The sequence below is a fragment of the Cupressus sempervirens genome, chromosome 8, assembly GCF_028749045.1.
Source record: "Cupressus sempervirens isolate cs-2001-9-10 chromosome 8, ASM2874904v1, whole genome shotgun sequence".
Taxonomy (NCBI): domain Eukaryota; kingdom Viridiplantae; phylum Streptophyta; class Pinopsida; order Cupressales; family Cupressaceae; genus Cupressus; species Cupressus sempervirens.
In genome coordinates, this window is record NC_143125.1 from 625,987,892 (window position 1) to 625,999,977 (window position 12,086).

General features: G+C 38.8%; 1 protein-coding gene across 3 annotated transcripts in view; it reads left to right on the forward strand.

Moving 5' to 3' along the window:
* The window catches only part of LOC149543999 (LIMR family protein At5g01460-like), a 123,678-nt gene that overhangs the window by 91,814 nt on the left and 19,778 nt on the right, over positions 1 to 12,086 (forward strand). For all 3 annotated transcript variants that reach the window (XM_089798637.1, XM_089798638.1, XM_089798639.1), the window contains exons 10-13: positions 11,352 to 11,461; positions 11,572 to 11,686; positions 11,793 to 11,858; positions 11,959 to 12,069. In XM_089798637.1, the coding sequence (XP_089654763.1) occupies positions 11,352 to 11,461; positions 11,572 to 11,686; positions 11,793 to 11,858; positions 11,959 to 12,069 (402 nt within the window). The remainder of the gene's footprint in view (positions 1 to 11,351; positions 11,462 to 11,571; positions 11,687 to 11,792; positions 11,859 to 11,958; positions 12,070 to 12,086) is intronic.

Consider the following 12,086-nt stretch of genomic DNA (forward strand, 5'->3'; position numbering starts at 1 on the left):
AGATATGGGTGAAAGACAGTCACAGAGTCCACCTAGATTTCCCAGAGTTGTTGAGGATGAAACCAGAGAGTTTTACAGAATCATGATTACCGAACAGCAAGAAATAGCCCAGTCACTACAAGCTTTGACTACCATAATGGAGAGAGTTGTTCAGCCCAGGATTCAGGAACAAGGTAGAGGTACACCTGATCATGATAATAGAAGTGTGGCAGGTTCACAGGGGGCTCCTAGGCGTAGATCATGGACAGCAAATAGGCCTACTCGTCCCACTTTCCTAAGGGAGGAGGCTCAAGAAATAGGAGAAGATGATTTGCCGGATGATTTTCAGGATGATCTCAGGGCTGCTACTGCAGAATGGCAGACATTACCACCGCATGTGCGTGAATTATTGAACTTTGATCGCTATTTGAACCAAAGGAGAGAGCATATGAGGAGTAGCCGTCAGAATAGGAGGTCTAGAGGAGGTCATGATAGTGAGTTACAACGAGCTGTTAGCAAAATCACTTTACCATCTTTCGACGGTAGTGGTCAGACGACAGCACAGGCATGGATTCATAAGTTGGACACCTTCCTAGCATTAAGGCCTATGTCTGAGATAGATGCCATCAGGTACGCCACCTTGCATTTGGAAGGCGCAGCTCATGATTGGTGGTCACATGGGATGGTTACTTTTCAACACAATCAGGTAACATCTTACCAGGACTTTGTGGATAGATTGGTTGAGCATTTTGATAAAAAGGATCCGAAGATTTATTTTCGTGACCTCGCACAGTTAAGACAGACAGGCAATTTGGAAGTTTATATTAGTGAATTTCAGAGGTTGTTAGTTATGGTACAGGATGTGTCTGAGAGACGGTTGGTTATCTTATTCACAGAAGGATTGTCCGAACCCCTTAAGGGGTGGATTAAGGCATTTGACCCACCAACACTTCCGGAGGCCATGAGGAAAGCGTGGAGTATGGAGCTTACAACACCTTCTAGTAGGTTCACTTCCAAGAATACTACTTATTTCAGAGACAATAAGAAGCTTGATAAGAATAAAGGAACGAGTATTGAAACCAAAGGAAAATCTACTACACCCCTAGATACAGAAGCATTAAACGACTTGTGCAGGAAGAAACTATGTTTTTATTGCAAAGGCCCATATGACAAGGACCATGATTGTCCTTTGAGACCTAAGGGAAAGGCCAATAGAGTTATGTGGGCATATTATGAAGGATCAGATTCTGATAGTACGGCAAATGAGGATGACCACAATAGTTCAGAACTTGAAGAAGAAACAGGAAATTTAGAACAAAAGGAAGAAATTGAGTTACATTTACAGCAGGGGCATTTCTCTAGTATTCAGCAGGAGGGATCTTTTAGGTTACATGGTGTTCTAGCAGGACAGAAGGTGATCACATTGGTTGATGCAGGCGCTACACACAACTTCATTGATGCACGTCTGGTTGAGCGTCGTGGAATTAAGATAGAGGAGTTTGAGGGTCTCCGAGGACAGGTTGCCGATGGATACACTCTTTAAGTGTAATAGAATGGTTAGAGACATGCCTTTACGTCAATAATTATGAGTTTAAAGCAGATTACCATGTGGTCAATATGGGCGACTTGGATATCGTTTTAGGTTAAACATGGTTACGTTTATTGGGTGAAGTCACTTTCCGTCTCAAGGACATGGAGATCAAGTTTGAGGTAGATGGGAAGCAGCATGTGTTTAGAGCTATCAGGAATAGTGACATCCGAACCATTTCTCTCAGGCGATTGGAAAAATTGGTGAGGCATAATGATATTGAATGGGCAGCCATGTGTACTCTCATGCCCACAAAGGAGGAACAACAAAAGACAGAATATCATCCAGACATCCAGATATTGAGGGAAAAGTATAGTAAGGTATTCAGCGATATTCCACCTGGTACACCACCTGATAGAGGGATTGAGCACATCATCGAATTAGAAGAGGGTGCTAAACCAGTTATGATTACTCCATACAGGCATCCAAAGAGGCTCAAAGATGAAATAGAAAAAACCATCAAGGAGCTTCTCGCAATGGGACACATTAGACCTAGTAAGTCTCCTTTTGCTTCTTCAGTAGTTTTGGTAAAGAAGAAAGATGGTTGTCTTCGGATGTGCATTGATTACAGAATGTTGAATAAGAAGAACATTAAGAATAGATATCCTATTCCACGGATTGATGAACTGATAGATGAACTACATGGGGCATGCTACTTTAGTAAGATAGACTTGAGATCCGGTTACCACCAGATTAAAGTTAGAGAACAAGACATAGAGAAGATTGCTTTCAGATGTCATTGTGAACATTTTGAGTTTGTAGTGATGCCATTCGGGTTGACCAATGCACCAGCTACTTTCCAGTCCACCATGAATAAGGTCTTCCATCATCAGCTGAGGAAGTTTGTGTTGGTTTTCTTTGATGATATCTTGGTATACAGTCGGACATGGTGTGAGCATATGGAGCATTTAGAGACAGTACTGAGTACCTTGTAGGTAGAGTCCTTGTATGCCAAAGAGTCCAAATGTGATTTGGGCATGACCCAGTTATTATACTTAGGTCATATTATTAGTAGAGAAGGAGTACGGATGGATCCTGATAAGATCCGTGCTATTGTGGAGTGGCCTATTCCTGAGAACTTGACCCAGCTGAGAGGATTCCTTGGTTTATGTGGCTTCTATCACAGATTTGTTTGCGGATATTCGCGACATGCGGCCCCTATGACAGATTTGCTCAAAAAAGGAGCTTTTGTTTGGACAGCAAAGGCACAGGCTTGTTTTGACAGATTTAAGGAGATCATGACTTCATGCCCGGTGTTAGCATTGCCCGATTTCTCGAAGCCATTTGTGACGCCTCAGGAGATGGTATTGGGGCTATTTTGATGTAGGACAAACACCCTATTGCATATGAGAGCAGGAAACTCCGTGGGCCAGAAAGATCATTCAACATTTACGATAAGGAGATGTTAGCTATCATACACGCATTAGCTAAATTCAGGCAGTATCTAATAGGAGGTAAGTTTTGTATAAAAACTGACCACAACAGTTTGAGACATTTCCTTGGACAGAGAGATCTCAATGATAGACAGCAGAAATGGGTGAGTAAGCTGTAGGCATACAACTTTGATATATCATACGTTAAGGGCACTCAGAATCTTGTAGCAGACGCCTTGTCACGTAGGCCACATCTTAGTGCGATGGTTGAGATCTCTGAAGATCGGAAGCATTTGATTGTTGCAGAATACGCTAGAGACTCTTGGGCATCTGGGATAGTTGATGGGACAATTGTTGACACCAGGTATTCACTTGTGGACGAATTGATCATTTACAAAAGCAGGATCTTTTTAGTTCCAGGATCAAAGGTAAAACGGTCTATTATGCAGGCTCTTCATGATTCACTCGTAGCTGGTCATCCCGGGTACTTTAAAACATATAGACAGGTGCAGGAACGGTTTACATGGAAAGGACTCAAGAAGGATGTATTGCAGTATATTCGTGAGTGTCCTGTTTGTCAACAAAATAAACAAGAGCACACCTTCCCTGTAGGACTCCTACAGCCACTTCCCATCACAAAACAGAAGTGGGAATGCATATCCATGGATTTCATTACAGGGTTGCCCAAGGCTCAGGGATGGGATTGCATTTATGTGGTGGCGGATAGACTAACGAAGTATGCTCATTTCTTTCCCATCACCACTACTTATACAGCAGTACAGGTAGCTGAGGTATTCTTCAGAGAGGTTTTCCGATTACATGGGATACCTCGCAGTGTTGTCAGTGACAGAGATAGTAGATTCTTGAGTCATTTTTGGCGGGAGGTGTTCTGATTATGTGGCACTGAGCTCACACCCAATACTAGTTATCACCCGCAGACTGATGGACAGACGGAAATAGTAAACAAGTGGGTGGAAAGCTACTTGAGAAATTATGTGGTTGATCAACAGAAGGCATGGGTAAGATGGATTTACTTGTTTGAATATTGCTACAATACCACTTTTCACATGTCAATTCAGATGACACCTTTCCGAGCATTATATGGGTATGATGCACCGAGCTTTATTGACTTGCTGATGGGTGATGTCCGGGTTCCACGTGCCGGGGATTTGATTCAAGAGAGCAAAGACATTATTAGCACTCTTCGCGATAATATCGCTTGGGCATAGAATTAATATAAGCAGTATGCAGATCAGAAGAGAACTGAGAGAAGCTTTGAGGTTGGTGATATGGTTTACCTCATGCTTCAGCCTTTTCCGCAATCTACTCTCAAAAGAGGTGGGTCAGAAAAGCTTAAGCCTAGATATTATGGGCCTTTCAGGATCACCAGACAAATAGGGGAATTGGCTTATGAGCTTGAGCTTCCAGCAGATAGCAAAGTGTATAATGTGTTCCATGTGTCGCGCCTCAAAAAGGCGTTGGGACAGAATGTGGTACCTTCTGCAGTATTACCTCCCTTGGATGATGAAGGGAAATTGATCTTAGTGTCGGAATTCATTTTGGAAAGCAGGGAAAAATAGTTCTGCAGAAGGGTAATCAGAGAATATTTGGTTAAATGGAAAGATCTACCAGTTGAAGATGCCACTTGGGAAAATGTAACAATTTTGCAGCATCCAGCTTTGAGATTGCTTGAGGACAAGCAATTTCAGGAAGGGCGGCCTGTCATGTCCCCTTTCTAGCAACATAACTTCTACCGGAGATTCACCTATCATTGACTTTCGTAGGCAAATGATTTTGGAGAGAGAGTCATTCTATTGCCAGATGATTACATTCTTGCCCTCGGAGAGTTATAATCCAGTAAGTGGGGCTTACTTGTTCTAATGTCGAATTGAGATTGTACTTTTAACTTTATAAAGTTATTTATTTAATTTTATAAAGTTAATTAAGAATAAAGTGCATTATAATAAGTTATTATAACAAGATGATTCTAGAAGCTTCCAGCGACTTCTCAAAAAAAGTGAATAAATAGAGGGCAGGGGGCACCCATTGGAGACAAGTGGTTTTGTGGATTCGATTTCTATTTTAGTTGGAGCAATTTGTAGTCATCTGGTCTGCAAATTCTCAAATTATCTTTGGGAACGAAAACTCCCATTGATAAGCAATTTTGAGGGTGTGGAATATCACCCAAATTATTGCAAATTGGAAGTGATATCACAGTCACTTCACCTAGACAGAGATCTGTGGCCTAAGGCCAATTTATGTAATTTGTTGACCATTGAAAGATCAGTCAGAAGGAATTAACTGTTGCAGGATTGGAGGAATTTGAAGGGGGAAAAAAATAATAGCGCATCGGTGATCAGGAAATTCTCCAGGCCTGGTCGGAAAACATTACTCGGTCTTACCCGAACTCAGACAGGCTTAGTCCAAGCAGAACGATGGAGGGTCGATTTATGCTTAGCCGGCAATAGGAGCGAATTGCAAAGGGCAGGTTGGAAAGGGGAACATATTGGGAGTTACAAATTCGAACTGTAAACCCTCGAAATGGAGATGTGGAAATATGATCGGGCGGAAGTGTGCCTTCTTAATTAATTTCGGTGATTTTTTTTAAGCAACCGCGGCCATTACTGACGCTCACATGAAGTCTGGAAAACCTTTGGAAAAATCGCGGGAGACGATAACGTGTGCAGGAACTCGGGGTTGATTGGGAACCGACCAAGTCAAAATATCAGGCGATCTTCCTTTGAACAAACAGGGACAAATTTGAGACGCAATTCGACCCAGTTTGGACCAGCTTGAGTAAGAAATCCGCCGTCAGTATGGGAGGCTCAAACTTCAGGTGACAGAAGAGTGTTTGCATAAAGCAATAGCGATTTGTGGCCCGGGAGTGGAGTTCAAGAATATTGGTTGAACTTCAGGTTTTGATACTATTTAAATATTTATAAAAATCATCTACTCTTTACAACCGATTTGTGTGTGTATCAGATTTGTTTCCATTGAATTATTATTGGAAAAGAGTTAGCTATTCTGTTATAAATTTATACTGTTGGTATTACCACTTTTCATTGAACTGGTTATTGTTGGCAAATTGTCTTAAAAACTAAAATTTTCTTCCTCATATGATTGCCAAGTATTTTATGAAAAAAAGAAAGAATCTCCACAGTTCAGTATTGTCTCTAGAAGCCTCGTGGTAAGGGTCATCACACCTTCAATCCAATTGGTCCTTGTTGGATTTCATCAGCCATTCAACCTTGTTAGTGGTATGCAATCCTAGAATCTTCTTCTGAAATGCTGTCCCCTTTATTGTGCTTTGGTGAAAGGTTGAGCTCAAAACTCTAGAGGAGATTAGAAAGTTGTTCCACTAAAGTGCTCAACTCCTCCAGGTTAAGTGAGTTTGATGGGCAATCAATGACATTTCTTGAAGCCATCAACCTCCAATACCACATCCAAATTGCCTAAGCATTGTTTCTTAGTGAGGGTCTTGCGAAGGTCTTACACATACTCCACTAGCTCCACAATGTCCAAAAGAAAAGGCAAAAACATGGAGAATCACCAAAATTCACCTTGTATTTGTAGTCCACCAACATTACTTTATCCTTGAGCACCCACTTAGTATAAAAGAGGAATAAACCCATGATGGGTTTTGAATACACGTCAACGTTTTCTCCACTATGGCATCAAGGAAGGCTATTTGTCAATGAGATATTTTCAATCGGATAAAGGTTTCCAACATTCTACTATTTGTAATGCCCCCTTTTTATCTCACCATTGTTGGTTGTTTGGATTAGCCTATTAGTGGTCCTTGTAGGCTAATACGGTGGATTAGAGGATCTTGTTTGGGAGTTTTGGAGTTTCTTAGGTGGCCATTATAAGTGTTTACCACCCCAGATCTTTCATTTGTTTTAAGGCATTAATATTTAGAGGTTTTTGGTTCCGCTTGGAGGGACTTGCTATTTATTGTAAGTTAGTGGATGTTAGAGAGGGACCCTTACTATTTCTATCAAGACATCCAGGTTGAAAGACGGAATAATGGGTTAGCTAGTGATGAAGTCAAAATCATTAAATAATGGTTATAAATGGAGTCGTGACATTTAATTATCTTTAATAATAATTTGATTATTTCAAGGGAATATTGTATTGACTTCGTGTGACTTTATAATTAAAGTAGAATTAATATTATAAAGTCATTATAAAGTGAGAGCATTTAATGACTTTATTAAAGAAAAGGCATTTTATGATTATAAAGTCAAGTTATAAATTGCATTAAGTGATTATATTATAAAGTGGCTCATTATTGCCCAAAGTAACAAAGGCAAATATGATTTAAGTTATGAGAAGTGTGAAGATGAAAACTCGTTGATTTGTCTTTGGGAATTATATAAAGCCAAAAAGTCTAAAATCAAACCTGTCCATGGATTTGCTTTTAATGAAATTGGTGATAAGAATTTGTGACAAGGGTTTGCAGGCTCTCAGCTCTAGGAATTGATAATTATTCATAGATTTTCAGCACTTTGAATTGGTGAAACACCCACTCAATTGTGCAAATGGCAATGGCCTTTCTTAGAGGCCATGATTATGCTTAAAGAAGAGAGATTGGGGTTTGATATCAGAATTTGCAATCAGTTTTCAGTTTGCAGAGGTTGAAGACTCTTCAAGCAGTACAAATTGCAGTCTTTGGAATCTTCCGAGTGATTACAAATGCTACTGTATAGTAATTCCAGCCCAACGTCAATCCTACAGCTGAGACATGGTTCTTAAAGGCTCATATGCCTTGCTTTTGAAGGTGTATTTCCGGTTTGGTATTCATACAGCACATTTTAGGCGTATTCAAATGCTAGTGTATAGTAATTCCAGCCCAACGTCAATTCTACAGCTGAGACATGGTTCTCAAAGGCTCATATGCCTTGCATTTGAAGGTGTATTTCCAGTTTGGTGTTCGCACAGCACATTTGAGCGGAGTTCATTACATTTTCATTCAATTTTCCGAAAGTCAAGGGGTTTGAGCTATTCCAGGTTTTCCTTAAAGTGGCAATATATTTGAGATCTCAATCATACATTAGTATCCAATATTATTGGTTGCATATATGTTTGGGAATTCATATTTGTACCAGCGCTGTAATTGGTCATTAATAAGAAATAGTAAATTGCATGGTAAGTGTTTGATGAATTGTTTGCATCCATGTTGCATGCCAAGTGTTTGATAAAAATTAAAATGCTGAACTAAGTTGCTGATTCAGATTCAGATCTGGAACTGGATGTGGGATGTGGGGATTTTTTTTGGGGGGATGCGAATGCGTTTGGATGCGTATGTGTGTATACACAAACACAGAGTATTTGCATATACAGTTATACTATCTATATGCATATGTATAATGTTGTTGTTGATTCTGCTGATGACGTATCACTTGGGATTGGGGTGATTGTTGCTGTTGGAGAGGTGATGTTGATTTGTTCTGTTTAAAGCTCTGCACTGCCTGTTGTTGCATAAGCAATTGCAATTTTTGAATACTTTTTGTGTGATAATCCTGCTGACTATGAGGAATAACTTGGGAAGTTATTTGCCGCTGCTTTGTTTGGTATAAGTGATTGGAGACCACAAGATGCAGAAGATGACTGCAATTGGGGTAAACCTGCAATTTGTTGATTTTGTTGAAAAATTACAGCTTGTGAATTTAAAGTTGGCTTCTGGGAAGCATCCGTAAGGCTTCCGGTCGCATCCAGAATCCACCCGCATTGGCTTCTGTTTCCAGCAGACACCTGGATGAATTGGTATCTTAGATGCTGAAGCATAAGGATCTATCATTTGGTAAAGTTAAGTCCAAGTGTTAAGTGTTTGAGTTCATGACTTATTATTGCAAGTTATCAGATTACTATTGCCATTCAAGTGTTTGACAGGATTTTAAAGCAAGGTACTTGTAATTTTTATTGTGTTTGTGGCACATGAACTGAGATACTTCTGTTCAGACTTTGCATACCAACTGTTTGATGAAATGCATTTTAACACAAAATTGAAAATTCAAGAGTAGAAATGCTAGGGATATTACAGTGGTGAAGTTAGAACTTGTTAGGATTCTTAACTGTTGTCAAGCCCTATCAGCCAAAAGATGAGTGAGAGAATGCCAGCCTCTCCCAGAATAAAAACACTTCCCTAGCCAACACACATGAACTGAAGGGACCAAAAATAGATGTGATGAGTGGAGACCTCATGAGCTCGTCCTCTAGTAGAAGATCTTTTAACTCCATCTCATCCAAGGAATGATTAAAGGACATTTCTCCTAATCATTTTAAGTTGTCATTTCATTAGTTTGCTGGATGGCATTGGCTACAATGTTGCCAAGGCCATGCACCTACAAGTTTGCTTCACAATAAGTACGGTTAGAAATGTGATCATCAAATTTTGGAATAAAACAAGGCCTACGTTCAATAAATCTTTGAGTCTCCACCTATGCCCTTATTTGATTATCACTAGGGTTGAATCCCCCATGATTTCTTGGGGGGTTTATAACTTAAAGCACAATTGCTAGCTAAAAATAAAAGTTTCTGGTTCTGCTTCATTGTTTATTCCTCTTGGCTGATCTCCTTGGAGCTCTACATAGCGCCTTCCTTGACCAGTCTTGATCACTCTTGAATCTGAGCTTAGCCATCCATGCTGTTGTGGTTCCCATATGGTCTCTTTGCGTCTTATTTATTAAGTACACAATTAATTCCCTTGGTCATATTAATGGAGGGTTGCTAGTTCCACTGGTTATAGATGGGGGGATACGACCAGCACTCAAGCTTCAATGCGAGAGCCGGGATACTGCCACCTTGAAGACCTAGAAATGATTGGAACCCCTTTGTTGGGATCTTGTAGAAGCTTCTGACTAATAGTAACAGTATAAAACAGCACATTCAAAAATTGGTTTCATTTGTCTATACTTCAATTCTTTTGATGAATAATGCTGGAACCTAGCACTTTCTCTTCGGATGATGGATGACAAGTAGTTTTTTGCATCATTGAAAACGTACTCAAAAATTTTCTCAGATAGTTTGCAAGATGCCTGAAATTGAGACATCGGATAGTGCAGGAGATGATCTGAAAAAGTATAAATGGTCTGATTTTTGGTCAATGGTGAAATTTCCAGTCAAGATGGGAATAAAGACATTAAGATTCATTGTCTTTGATGCAAAATGTTGTACAACAGTACAACTCTGTATAATTTCAATTTTTGTACTCCTATTGTTTGCATGCACGATACTAAAACTTCTTTTACTTATATGTTTTTAGTATATTCATTTTATATAATAGTTTAATAGCTGTCCTCTTGCTGTCACAAAATCTGCGAAAATTTCAGTCCTTGGAACTTGTCCCCTTTTTCCTACTTCCTCGTAAATTGGTCAAACGCTGATTTCTAGCTACAATATGGGAGTGCAGACATTAAGATGCATTGTATTTGATGGAAAATGTTGTACAACAGTACAACTTTGAATAATTTCAATTCTTTTATTCCTATTGTTTACATAGATGATAGATTGTAACTTCATTTACTTCTATTTATTTCTCATAAATTAATTTTTATATAATAGCTTTATAGCTGTCCTCTTGCTGTCACAAAATTTGCAAATGTTTTTGTCCTTGAAATTTGTTCCCTTCTTCCTGCTTCCCAGAAACTTGGCAAAGACAATATCAGTGAATGGTAATTTCTATCAAATTGCATTCATTTTGATTATGAAGATGCTAAGAGCCTTTCCTCTAGCTTGCAGAGAACATGGTTGTCTGATAATGTTTTATTTATAGGGGTTTGGCTTGTTGCATGTGCATTGGTAAGAAGTTCAGAAAAAGTAGAGCATACTAGTTTTTGTAAAAAGTAGAGCATATTAATTTTTCTATCCTTTGAATCTGCTAAGTTAGTTGACTCTGTTCTTGACCTTAAGTGATAATCTTTTTTAATATTTGCACCATGCATGTGTAAAACCTAACAGTTTTAAATTTTTTTGTAATCTCAAGGTTATTATGATGAAACACTTATTTGCACCTTCATGAAAGCTACTCAACACTAAGAAGATGTGTACAAACTGTGAAGAATATGTATTAATAAGTGGAACAATGAACTGACATTTAATGTTTGAGGGATGCTAATGTAATTTTTAAATTTAGTGAAGGAAGTTTGATTCTGTTTAGTTCTCCTGTTTTAAGCTTTATACAATAATATTATGTTATTTTCTCTTAGGAAAATTTGATTACTCTCGCCAATGAATATGTTTGTCCTTGGATGGAACTTGGTTAGATGTTTGTAACTTCTGGTTTGATAATAGAACATTTTGATTAGATCAATTTGAATTGGCTTATTTGACCGTACTTTATAAACTTGTATTCAATAATGAGCTATTATCCATTTAATTTGTGAGTTAATAAATTTGCTCTCATCTTTCAGGTTTGTTGTTTCTGTTGCATGGGTTGCTCATATTGTGATATACTTGTTGATCAACCCTCCTATTTCACCATTCCTTAATGAGGTGTTCATCAAGTTAGATCATGTATGGGGTATGTAAACAAGGGGCTTTTAATTTGTATGTTGATGGAGATTACTTTTATGTTCTGATTGATATGTTTGCATCTTATGTAATGGATCCTGCTTATGCTATCTTCCGCAGGTCTTCTTGGAACTGTGGCATTTGCATTCTTTTGTTTCTACCTTCTTCTGGCAGTAATAGCTGGGGCAATGGTTCTTGGTCTTAGACTTGTTTTTATAACAATTCATCCAATGAAGTACTATTAATCTCTTTGTTCCCACTGTCAGACTCTTGCAAAATCTATCTGTATTCTATATTCCTGTCTACAATGATTCTTATACAGTTGTTGTTGGATGACTCAGATGGGGTGGAACATTAATGAATTCATTCCTTTTCAATGTGGGACTTATTCTTCTCTCTTCAATCAGGTACAGTTTTTTCTTGATATATTAGATATTTTACCATGCTGTCAGCAGAGAAATGAACAATGAAGATGACCGATTTCTTGAGTTTCAACTTTTGTTGCAGTGTTATCCAATTTTGCGCGACGGCTTTTGCTGTTTATGCACAAGCAACTGCTGCTCAGGAAATATTTGGTCACACCCTGGAATCCTTGCGTGGCATCAAGTACCTTTACAAGTATGACTCTCCAAGTT